The sequence below is a fragment of the Rhagoletis pomonella genome, unplaced genomic scaffold, assembly GCF_013731165.1.
Source record: "Rhagoletis pomonella isolate Grant_MI unplaced genomic scaffold, Rhpom_1.0 Rhpom_scaffold_00003, whole genome shotgun sequence".
Lineage (NCBI taxonomy): Eukaryota > Metazoa > Arthropoda > Insecta > Diptera > Tephritidae > Rhagoletis > Rhagoletis pomonella.
The window spans coordinates 59858386-59870932 of record NW_023458557.1 but is presented as its reverse complement, the minus strand read 5'-3'; the positions used below and the strand labels follow the sequence as shown (position 1 = coordinate 59870932).

At 33.9% G+C, this 12547-nt stretch overlaps 1 protein-coding gene across 1 annotated transcript; it reads left to right on the top strand.

Annotated features, from left to right (window-relative positions):
* Nucleotides 1-4828: 4828 nt before the first annotated feature.
* LOC118736327 (putative nuclease HARBI1) lies at nt 4829-6087 on the top strand. Its single transcript, XM_036466422.1, has 3 exons — nt 4829-4943; nt 5397-5612; nt 5668-6087. Exons 1-3 carry the CDS (start codon nt 4829-4831, stop codon nt 6057-6059), a joined length of 723 nt encoding a protein of 240 aa, XP_036322315.1. The 3' UTR covers nt 6060-6087.
* Nucleotides 6088-12547: the final 6460 nt, after the last annotated feature.

The following is a 12547-nucleotide window of genomic DNA, read 5'->3' as shown; positions in this document are numbered from 1 at the left end:
CCCGTACTGTGCCATAAACATTTCCAGAGATATACAGTACGAACAACTCGGTTGAATATAAGTGCCGCGCCCCTTTTCCAATAACTCCAATTTTTCTCCATGAGTATGTGATTTTTTTCATACATTTTTATACTAAATTCAAAAATTTTTCCATGAACGCTTCCAGAAATATGCAGCATGAAATATTCGGGTTGTATAGGAGGTACCATGCCCTCTTTTTCAATAGCTCCAATTTTTCTGCAAGCATATGCGGTATACATAGAATCTACATATATCACAGATGGATAAGAGTTGCTGCTTAAAAAAACACATAGCAGCAGGGTTTTTATGCGTAATTTTATACATACATATGTATGTACATAAATATGCATAAACAAATGTAAGTGCTAACAGCAATGGCAACATAAACGACTCTACATACATAACGGCCTACCTACCATAGGCAGGGTGGGCAAAAACTCGGAGTTCGAGCGAGCGAGTGAGCAAACTCCTACTCAATGCCTCGCAGACAACGAGGCGCTCGCAGCTCGTACTCGTAGCAGCAATGAGGCGAGGCACGAGAAGTTTGGCTCGCTCGCCAAACGAGCGAGCGCTGCTTGTTTGCTCGCGCTCCTATTAAATGAGCGAGGCTGTTGGGTGTTGCCTCGCTCGCAGTGCGAGGCGAGTAGCTGTCTGCATACTCACTCTGCTAGGAAAGACGAGTGAGCGACGAGCGAGCGCTCCGAGTGTACTATACAACACATGCATTTTTGTGCATAAAAATGTGGGAATGTATGTCAATAGATTATGTACGAAAGTATGTTAATAATTGTATGTACATATGCATATATATATGTGAAGTATTATATTAGGGCAGCATTTAAAACAACAAATAAAATTGATTACATACATAAGCATAGATTATGGAATGAATTATTTTTTAGAGTTATATTCATACATGTGTACACACATAACATGCATATTTATATATGTTTGTATGCACGTATTTATGTATATATGCATTTATATATGTATGTACATATGCATGTGTTTTGTCTTTACAGAGAAAAGTAAGTAACGAAGATATTATAATCGTTTGTGCCGCAGAAACAAAAAACAAGTAAGCACTTGCTAACACCCCCAAAATCAGTTTTCTACTTGTAGCAGTTATGCTGTATACCTGAATGACATATAGTCCTTGGTGAAAAAATTTATTTGTGGCCTGTTGTTCAAGGACATGTGTACATATGTATGCATGTATATATGGATATGGAGACATGGGAAAATTTGCGTAAACAAAGAATAGAGACCGGTTCGCATACAACTTTGGCGTTGCGTTGGCGTCGAATTTCAAAGCAGCCGTCCACATATCCAAAATTTGGCAACGCTAAGGCCAACACAAAGCAGAAAGATCGCTGCGTCGGTCGCCAGCTGTTGCAAATAAATAAAATTAAATGAAATGTTTTTTCCTTTTAATCAAATGAAGGCAAGAAATATATTTTTCATGCTATTATTGATATGAAATATTAATTTATTTCTCGTTAATATGTTAATTTAGTGGCCAATGTAGTCTCTGCCAAGCTTCATTGTAGAACGCATACTTTTAACGTGCGTTCTGTCAAACCAACGCCAACTACAAAGTCAACGCGAAAGTTCTATCAAATAGTAGTTTGTATTATCCTACATACATATATATGTATGGGGCTAAACCAAGAATATTCATTTGAAAATGCTGATGTCCTACTCATTTATGAAATGAAAGACAAAATAATGATTTTTATAAATATTATGTTCTCATTTATACATATGTAACATAGTTACTTATTCAAATTACTTAGTAATTACTTGTATGTAAGAATACAACAACAAATTATTTATCAGAAGAATTGCCCCTTGCATATTGAAAAAAAGTAATAAAAGCTCTCAAAAAAGCAAAATCGCTAGAGCGAAAAGTGTTTGAAAAACCGCATAAATTCAAATCCGCATAAAAAAGAACTGCATAAAAAGAGACCTAAATTAGAAATTATTGAACATTAAAAACATTATATCTACATAGATATGTATGCACATATGTGCCTACCTAGTAGATAAAACTGGTCCAAATAGCACGAATCTATTCTTCTGTGCATGAGAATATATACAAACATATGTGTATATACATATGTATGTATATACATATCTGCATGCGTGCATACAATCCTTTACTCGAAATTCTTAGTTGCTGCAATTTTTATCCCATACATTTTTGCCGACCAAACAACGCGTTTGCCTGTCTAATCTGCTTGCCTCATTTGCCTCGCTCGTCTGCTGCTGCAAATGAGTGCCTCGCTCGCAACGACGCCCTCGCGAGGGCAGAGCTAATGAGGCCCTCGTTTGCCTGCTGCTCTACTCTTGCGCTGCCCTCGATTGCTTACTCGCTCGCTGGCTGCTCAGCGCGTGCGCTCGTACTTAACGAGTGCTCATTTGCAAACAGCCTCGCGTGTTGCTCGTGTGTTGCGCTAGCTCAGTGCAAACTAAGGAGCGAGCGAGGGGCTAAAATGAGGCAAATCCGAACCCTGACCATAGGTTTGTATAGTAACTTCTCTAGTAAAACATTGCAGCGAGAGCGTAAAAGCAAAATAGAGCGTAAAATTGAGAAGAAGAGAAAACTAGCAGAAAAAGTTAGGTCGGTGTTATGCAGACAAACTTTTGTTTGCCAAATTAAATGGCGGCTGCTTAGTTTGCTCGGAGGTGGTTATGTCGAGTTTGGCACAGGGTTGCACGTTCATTATGGTTTTCATGGCTATTACCAACACGAAATGAGAATTTCAGATGTACATAACGCGCAAAATTTAAAATTTTTGTATATGACAACACCGAATTTGCTGCAGTTTGACCAAACAAAATTAGTTTTCTGTGAGAGTCGCCAAACTCGCTCTCTCCGAATTTGCTGCAACAACAATTGCACGCAGTTTGCCAAACAAAATTTCTGCATAACACCGACCTTGATGACATAGTTGCCAACTTAGTGCTTTAAGCACTAGATTTAGTGCTTTTTAAAAGTAAAACGCCAAAAAAATGGTTTAGTGCCTAGTGCCCTTTTTAGTGCTTTTTTCTGAACTAAAATTTCTGAATTTACAAGAATCTACAAATTTAAATGCACTAAAATGCAAACCATGATTGTTAAAAAGATGAAGTTGCAAACCCACGTTCTTGCGTTCTTGTTAAATTGTATTCGCGTTGAAAATGCTAGCACGCAATAAGTTAAGTATTTATTTTTTTTATTTTCTTGATTATTGATTGATTACACAGTTCGAAAAATTTTAACTTTTTTTGCCACCTGAGTGCATCGGTTTCTGTAGATTCTTCGGTGCTGAATACAAATCTAGCTGCAGAATTTCTATACCAAGTCAGAATTTTGAGATATCCTAGCCTCTAAGTGTAAAAACACGGTTTTTCGCAATATTTGAGGTTATATTATAAAACAACAAATTTTTTCGCACATTTCTACTTAGGGTATCATTAAGTATTACTCTTCCCCTTTAAAACTCAATTTCGTTTTTTGCGATTCGATTGTTCCTTCTCCGGTACGGCTTTAATGTGCAGTACTTCGGTATTACTTCGCAAGCATGAATGTGTATTTATTTATACATGTAAATATTGTTTATTTTTTTACTTTTGTTTACCATAAACTGTTATGAAAAAGAGTATCCTTTGATAAAAAAAAATTTAGTGCTTTTAGTGCGGCAAAACGCTCCTTTTTCCAAGATTTGGAGCTTTTTGAAACTGAAAAGTTGGCAACACTGGTTAATTAACACAAAACTAGCAAAAACTTGCAAGTGAACAGCAGTTGCATTGTTTTGACATTCTGCTGTAAACATTTTACGATTTATAAATCATTTTTAAACACTTTGCTTTACACACACGCACTTACAAAGTCCAGTACATCATTAATATTTTGATTTCCACTCATTTCACTTTTGTTTGTGCTAAACCAATTCAACAAACGGCGGCTTTTGACACTTATTCTTCTTCTTCTTGTGCTAGCTAATTTCTGCTAGTATAAATTTCACTAGCAAGAATTTGCAGCTCTCCCGTGTTGTTCGCTCTCGATTCTGTGCTCTCTTGCAAATTTGTTGGGTTATCATACGCTTTTCAAGTAAAAATTTGCAGGTTCCAGTACAAATTAGTACTGACTATTGGTTACTATAGAAACCTATTATTTATCCATGAACTGTACATACATATTTGTTTTTTTTTTAAATAAGAATCAACATTAGGTACGTTCGCGTAGCTGTTAATTGTTCAAGTTTAACCAAAACTTACAGGTTTTTGCGTTCGCGTACGCAAAAAACTTGCAAAGTAGGGGAAATTGAGAGAGCAAAGTGACATTTCATTTTGAGGGGAAGCTGTTAGTTTCTGTTGGAAAAATTTTTGCCAACAGGGAAACAGCTGATCAAAAACAGCTGGTAGGAATTTACGCAAATCACAAAATTGAATTTTAGCATTTTAGAAAACAAATATGAGCAAATATTACAATATGGAAGAAGCAAGTAGATCTAGTTTTTGTTAAGTTTATATGCATGTGCATATGTACGTATAATAAGTAATCTTTTTTACCAGGTCCCCAACAAAAGGATATGTATTCGTGAAACGAATGAAGATAAACTTTCAACTACGCCAGGAAGTACCGCAGAGCAGGATAATGCCTCCATGTCAATAAATCAGGACATTGGAAACTTCGAAGGTATTTTTATAAATATTTTTCTTTTGGTCTTAAAAACTTGCCTTATTTTTTTACAAAAGCCGAGAATATGGATAAAAAAAAGTAATGGAAAGAAAACAAATAGTTACTGCGCTTATGATTGCAATGGAATCGTCTTCATCAGAAAGTGACAGTGAAAGTGAGAACGAAGAGGAGTTAGCCATAATGCAAAAGTTATCAACAAAGTACGATTTGTACTCAAATATATTGCTGCTGTTCGGTGAAAGGCAGCCTCGTAACTGCGTTAATAATTATATTGAGCAAACAGTGCCAACTTACACTAAAAGAGAATTTAGGATGCATTTCCGAATTTCCAACAGTCTTTTTGAGAACCTAAGCGATCGGATTTTTATTGCAACCTGCGGGGTGACAAAAGACTCTCGTAAAAGACACATTTATTGTTATTTTTGTGCTTTGCTGGTCACGCTGGATGTTGTTACCGAGATTTAGCCGACCGCTTCAATCTTTCTCTTTCAACGATTTGTGTTGCAATTAATAGAGTAACGATGTTCTTAAGCTCCCTAAGTCCACAATTTATTGTATGGGCAACCCAAGAGCAGATAGAGGAATCGAGTAGATTCTTTGATAGGAAATGTTTATTTTCCAAGGCAATAGGTGAAATATTCAATTGTCAATGAACTTGTATATAAATTATATTAATTTAACTATTTAGGTTGCATTGATGGTATGCACATAAGGATAGACCCGCCAAGTAAAGGAAAGGACGATTATATTGACCGCAAAGGAATAACATCAGTATATCTGCAAGCTGTTTGCAACGAAAATAAGAAATTTCTGAACATTTTCGTTGGCTATCCAGGTTCTTGCCACGATAGTTGGGTATTTAAGAACTCAACGCTTTACAACAAATTGTCCTCTTATTGTAAAGGTAACAACCCTTGAAATCTATACCATCACATAACCCAGCATTTGATATGTTTCAGATTATTACCTGTTAGGTGATTCCGCATATCCCTGCAACAAAAACTTAATCACGCCTTACAAAGATAATGGCCATTTGACAAACGCTAATAAATTGTTTAATATTAAATTAAGTTCCGGACGCATAGCTATAGAACATAGCTTCGGAATCCTAAAACAACGTTTCAGGCAGTTATATCACTGTAAGCTACGAGGCATGAAAAAGCTCTGCCATTTTGTAAGGGATTGCTGTGTTTTACATAACATTGCCGACGAGGGAGATTTAGAATTTACGGCAGAGGCAACTAAGGAGCTCAATGAGGAAATCGCCGTGCATGGCGAAGTTGCAAGGGGAAACTCTGTGAGAGATCCGATTTGTCGCGATATACAGCTCCGCCGAAATCAAAATGTTTAACATATACATACAACATGTTTAACATATACAAGGGGTCAAAGTTGAGGTCTTCGAAAAATTAAATTCCTTATATTTTAAACAATTTTTAACTGATTTTAAAAAAATTGGTATCGTTTTAAAGGTGATTAAACCCCCTTTTCTTTCTTCTGATATGCATACGTGTGTACTTCGTATATAAAAATTTAAGAAAAAACACATTTAAAAGAAAAAATACCTTTTTATAAAAAAAATATTTTAAACAAAAAAATTACTACCCGATTTTAAAAAAATTGGTATCGTTGTAAAGGCGATTAAACCCCCTTTCTTCTAATATGCATATTTGTATACTTCGTATATAAAAATTTGAGAAAAAACACTTAAAAAATTACTAATTAGTAATACAATTGAATACTTTATTGAAATAAAACAGAGAATTGCCTTTAATTTTTATATTTAGCTTGTTATGTAAAAAATCAAAAACCATGGTGTTTTTATTATTTTATATGCCTTAGACTTCTGTTACATATACGTTTGCTTTATTTTTAACAGGGCTGTGGGTGAACAAGAACGAATTAACGCATAAAACAATATTAATTATTTGTTTTATTTAAATACGGTATTCAATTATATTACTAATTAGTGATTTTTTTGTAATTTTTTTTTTATAAAAAAAGGCATTTTTTCCTTTTTAGTATTTTTTCTCAAACTTTTATGTACGATACCAATCTTTTAAAAATCATTTCAAAATTTTCTGAAATATTAAGTTTTTATTTTTTCGAAGATTTTCACAAAAAAAAATAAAACCATATATTTACCATATATTTTTATTCTGGTTTTTACTCTATTATCTTTGTACTATTTCATTACACAAATCTTTTTTAGAAAATACATAAATATATTAAAATTCCTTATGTTTTAAAAGACTTATTCCAAATAGCATGTAATGTATTGAGTTTATGAAAACATAGTTTATACTACGACAAAAAACATAAAAATATACTTTCTACACTTTGTACAAAACTCAGGAAAATTCAATAAATTTGCATACAAGTTTCCAACTTTCTGATCACATTTTTAGTAACAATTTTGAAAATGCAGTGGGGAAAAACTAATAGTGTGGCGAAACACAACCGAAACCATGTACGTCCAAATTTCAAAGGATTTAAAAAACTTCAGCAAAGTTTCTTCAACATTTTTTATCAGATTTTTTAGGAAAAGTTTGGTATGCAGTTTTATAGCTCACTAAATTTTAGTATAATAAAGTGCAAGTGAGAGGTTGCTGAAAAATCCTGCTGATCAAAAAGTTTGAAATGTTGGTGAAACTTTGCTGAATTTCCCAATTTTTTTACAAGCTTTGAAATTTGGAATTACATGGTTTTTGTTAGATAAGAAGACATACTTTTGTAAAAACTAATAAATATTAAATAAAAAAAAGGAAGGTAGCCAAAGCCTGTTAAAATGTCGCGTCCCTATTAGTTGTTACAATGGATATAAGTATATTCATTTTTTTAAACGATCTACTAAAGATTTTAAAATATAATTTTTTTCAGTCTGTAGCTGCTCCCTTCTTTCAGCACGAGCTTCCCTTCTCCTCATGCTTTCCTCTTTAAGTCTTATATTCTCCTCCAGCAATTTTTGGAGCTTTTCGTCAATTTTTTCCCGTTTAGCCTCGCGAAGCTCCGTCTTCTCCATAAACAACTCCATTGCTGACTTTCTTTTTCTCGAGATAGAAGGTGCCACGTCTAAAATTGATTTAAGCACAAAAAATACTCGTTTTAGTAACATATGAATAAACTAGTACAAGCTTCTATACGTTAATACCTGGAGAGGCTGGCGAGGCCTCAGAAACTTCATCCGCTTCAGCCGACACCTCAACCTCATTATCGATAACGCATTCCGGATGTACTGATGCTCTTTCTTTAAAAATTTCATCCAGTTCACTATAATTGGAAATGAAAACAATTGATAATAATTAATGAAATTAAAATTGTTTATAAGTCTCAAAGCTTACGCTTGATAAGGACAAGTTTGTCTTCCTCTGCCTGTTTGGGAGCTGTTGAGCTGAACATTTTTGTAGCGGCGCTCCAGAGTGAAAAACTTCCCCTCCACCTGCGCAGCATTATAAAAATGCCCTTTAGCGCAGAGCTCGTTGCTGATGGTGTTCCACATTTGTTTTTAATTTCTTAGGTTAGCACTCTTCCCAACCTTAGGTCGCAACTCCTTCACCAGCGCAAGCAAAAGTTTCGTAGGGGCATCGAGCCATGAAAATTTCTTTTCTTGACTGCTTCCACCGGAATTTTGAATGGGAACAAAGACCATATCCTCTTCGTTCGGTACTATTGGCGATTCATCGAATGCAGCAGATGCCATGCTAGCAACTCCCTGCGTGAAAAAAATTTCTTCATAGGCTTCATCGCCTGCATGCTGAGAAGCTATTTGTACGCGGTAGTCTGGAGCTATAAATTTAATGGAAAATGTTTAGTTATTTATACAACGATTTTGGGGTGGACATCATCACGAAATTGAAACACTTAATTTTCAGAAGTACTTACCACTTTCAACTCTACGGAATGTACCAGGAGAGCAGTGTAGTTCCAACTTTTTATTACTTGCCATCTTTTGCTGGGGGCTATTCGTTTAGTCAATAACACTTTGTGAGCACTTTCCTTATGTTTTAAATTTTACACTTTTGAATGTTTTGAATGTAAACAAAATTTCAATCAGCTGTTCGTCTAACTTGCAAGTTTCTGCAAATTTTCTGTTCGCGTACTATTTTGGATATTTCTCTCTTGTGAGAGCACAGATGACATTTCGCCGGAATTTGGCAGTTGGTTGGTTTTTACTGGAGATTTTAAACGAACGCACCTATTAATGTTAACATTAGCACATGTGTTTATGTATACATAAGCCTTGCTTTGCGATGTATTCCGTACGAATTAACAGCAGAGGGCGCTCTTAGCTCTGTTATGTGGGCATGTATGTTAGATTCTATAGGATTTTTAAAGTGCTGCTTCCATTTTTAGGAAGTATTTAAACGTTTTTCTTTGCCTAAGACAATAAGAAGCCCATCCAGAACCTATGTATAACCGAAATTTCAAACAAATCAGTACAGCCGACCTCGAGCTTTGCGAACAGAAAAAAAAAAAAGCTAAACCCATAAAATTATGTTACCGGTTTACATACCGATCACACAGCAGTGAAAATCACTTAGATTGGTGCTATATAAGGAATATCTTCCATACCTCTGGTTGTTGAGATATAATTTTTATACCCGAGCGCACTTGTGCACAAGGGTATTATAACTTTGTTCACATAACGGTTGTTTGTAACAGGCAAAACGAATCGAGATAGATATAGACAAATGTATACATAAATGATCAGAATGAAAAGAGAAATCGATTAAGCGGTGACTGTCTGTCCGTCCGTCCGTCCGTCCGTCCGTCCGTCCGTCCGTCCGTCTGTGCACACGATAACTCGAGTAAAAATTGAGATATCTTAACGAAACTTCGTACATGCACTTCTATTGGGCGTGGGACGGATGGTATTGAAAATGGGCGAAATCGGACAATAACCACGCCTACCTCCCATATAACGGTAATTTTCAGAAATACGAAAACTGCGATATTTTAGTAACTACTGAAGATAATTCACTCAAAACTGACATTTAGAATAACTTTTAGACGAGAAATAAGAATATTAAAAATTTTTGAAAAATGGGCGTAGCCACGCCCACTTATAGTTACATGTGTATATTTTGGAAACCGCTGTTCCAATTTCTTCCAAACTTGGCACAGTTGTTGACCTTGGTACAGCATACCAAATGGCCGAAAATTTTTAAAATCGGACAATAACCACGCCCACATCCCATATAACGGTAATTTCGAGAAATACGAAATCCTCGATAAATCAGTAAATATTAAAGCTAATTTATTCAAAATTGACGGTTGCAACAATTCTTTATCAGGAAATACGCTTATGATAATATTTTGGAAAATGGGCGTGGCACCGCCCAATTATGATCACATTTATGTATATCGGTAACAGTTCTAGCAATTTGTACCAAACTCGGTATGATTATTGTACTTGCCACATAAAAGCAAACCGTTGAAAATTATTGAAATCGGACTAAAATTACGGCCGCTTTTCATATAACGGTAAATTTCAGAAATGCTTGAAATTTCAATATTTCGAAATTTAAGGATGCTAGTTTACTTAATATTTATACACCCGCTTATCATGTAGCGGCAGCTTTCGGAAAGGTGGAAAACATATATTTAATACTTGCGCCGGGTATTTAATGTTCGGCTCCGCCCGAACTTAGACTTTCTTACTTGTTTATATATGTATCTCCTCTGTCTATGTATGCTGTGAATATATAAATTTATTTAAATGCAGTAATCTGTTAAAGTAAAATTTTCAGATGTTCATGAAAGGTGGGAAGCCTTCGGCATAGCCGAAGACAGCGCTGCTTTTACTTGTTATTTTTCATTTTATAATAATAGAAGTCGCTTTTGACTGCAAATTAAAAAAAAGCAAGAAACTGCGAAATGGAACAGAATATTCTAAAGCGATTAATTTTATATTAAAGTGCTATACTATACTAATTGCGCATTGAAATATCTCTATTAGTCTATAACTGACTGCACAAAAAGGAGAAAGGTTATCAATTCGTCGAAATATATATATATATTTTTTTAAGGAAAGGTGTTACCTCACAGATGGTCCCATACTAATTTGGTTTAAATCCGATCATTGGATCATGAAGAAATTAATGATAAACTTAAATTTTTATATGAGAATTGAAGTCGGTTTTGTTTTTTGCTTAAAAATTATGCCTTTCATGAACACGAAATGGTATTATAAGTTTTTTCTAATGCTGGTAAGTACCATACGAAGAAGATATAGACCCTCATAAATGTTTGTCGAGCCAAGTCCATATATCTGTCTGTTTGAACGCAATTTATTCCCTCAGTTTTCAAGCTATCGATTGTATTTTTAAAATGTATTAATTATTTGTCGGAACCGTCAAAGTCGGTTCACTATTACTTATAGCTCCCATACAATTGATTGTTCATTTTAGTTCTCTGTCCTGGTTGACCATTCTGTGGAAATTCTCATATGGTCTTTAGTTGTGTCTCACTTTAATTGATTTTAAGTACTTAAAAAAATTATAACTTTTAAGTACTTAGTTTAGTTAAAAATGTTTTTTTCAACATATATCGTGAATAACATACTAAAATAGTATGTACTGAAGTAGACAAAGCACAAAATAAATGTTCCGAAAAGTGGAGAATTTTCGGAATTTTTCAAAAATGTTAATATATTTTAGAATTCTAAGAATTTTCTAGGTGTTATACACAAGTACCATGAACATAGGAATTTTTCGACAATTTGTGATGTTTTCCATCTTTACATTTTAGGATGGATTTCAGAATAAATAAAATTCTAAAAATTTTGGAATATTAAAATTTTTTAAATCTCAATAATTTTGTACGTTTCAAAATATTCTCATTTTACCAAAGTTTCTAGAATCTCCCAGATTCCGATAGTTTTTAAAATTTTGGAAATTATCCTAAGAATAAGAAATCTCAAGAAATTTAATAATTTCATAATATTCAAAATTTTGGAATTTTTGTGATTTTCTAAACCTGCGAAAATATTCAACTTGCTGTGACATTCAACTGTGTAAAATAGTACAAATTCGAAAATACAACAAAAAAGTAAAAATTGAAAATGAAGTAATTTGAAAATTTTGAAAATTCAGTGAATTCGAAGAAATTTGACACACTTTTTCCATGAATTAAAATTTTTTAAAAGCATCCATTCATTATACATTCTGGCCATGATTCATAATACAAGGTTGTGTAATTTGTGACAGCTAAAATTTGACACTTCTATATCTAGATTCGTATTTGGAAGTAGGAGAAAGGGGAAGAATGTGATCGCAGTTTGCGAAAACGGTAGTAGAATGGTACTACAAAAAGTACGCAAAGTATACAATTTGAAGTAAAATGTGTAATATTAATTCTATGCGAATTCGCAATATATTTGGTGTTTTAATGGAAATACTAAACAATTCATAAAAATATGCATTTTTGATTTAAGTTATTCGTCATTTCCGGGAACAAACCTAGAATACCGACAGTTCAGCTATGCAAAAACGAAAAATGCAGATCAATAGAACTTTTTATGCTCTTTTCAACCATGCCAAAATGATTTGGCGCAAGTAAAAAATTAAAAGGTTCTAGAAGGTTAAAGTTAAATTTTTAGATATTTTAAATATTAAATATTTGTTTTTGCGACCTTTTTATTTCCTAAATGTAAAAATGTAAAATAAAAATGGAGTATGCAGAAATGAAGAACAACTACAACAACGCTAGAGCACTAATAAATAAATTTCAATATACATCAAAGAAAGTGGTAAAACAAAAATGTAGTCTTAAATTTCTTTTAAAATGCAGGAAATCTAAGTTAGTTCCTAATTTCATAAAATGTACAACTAGATGCAA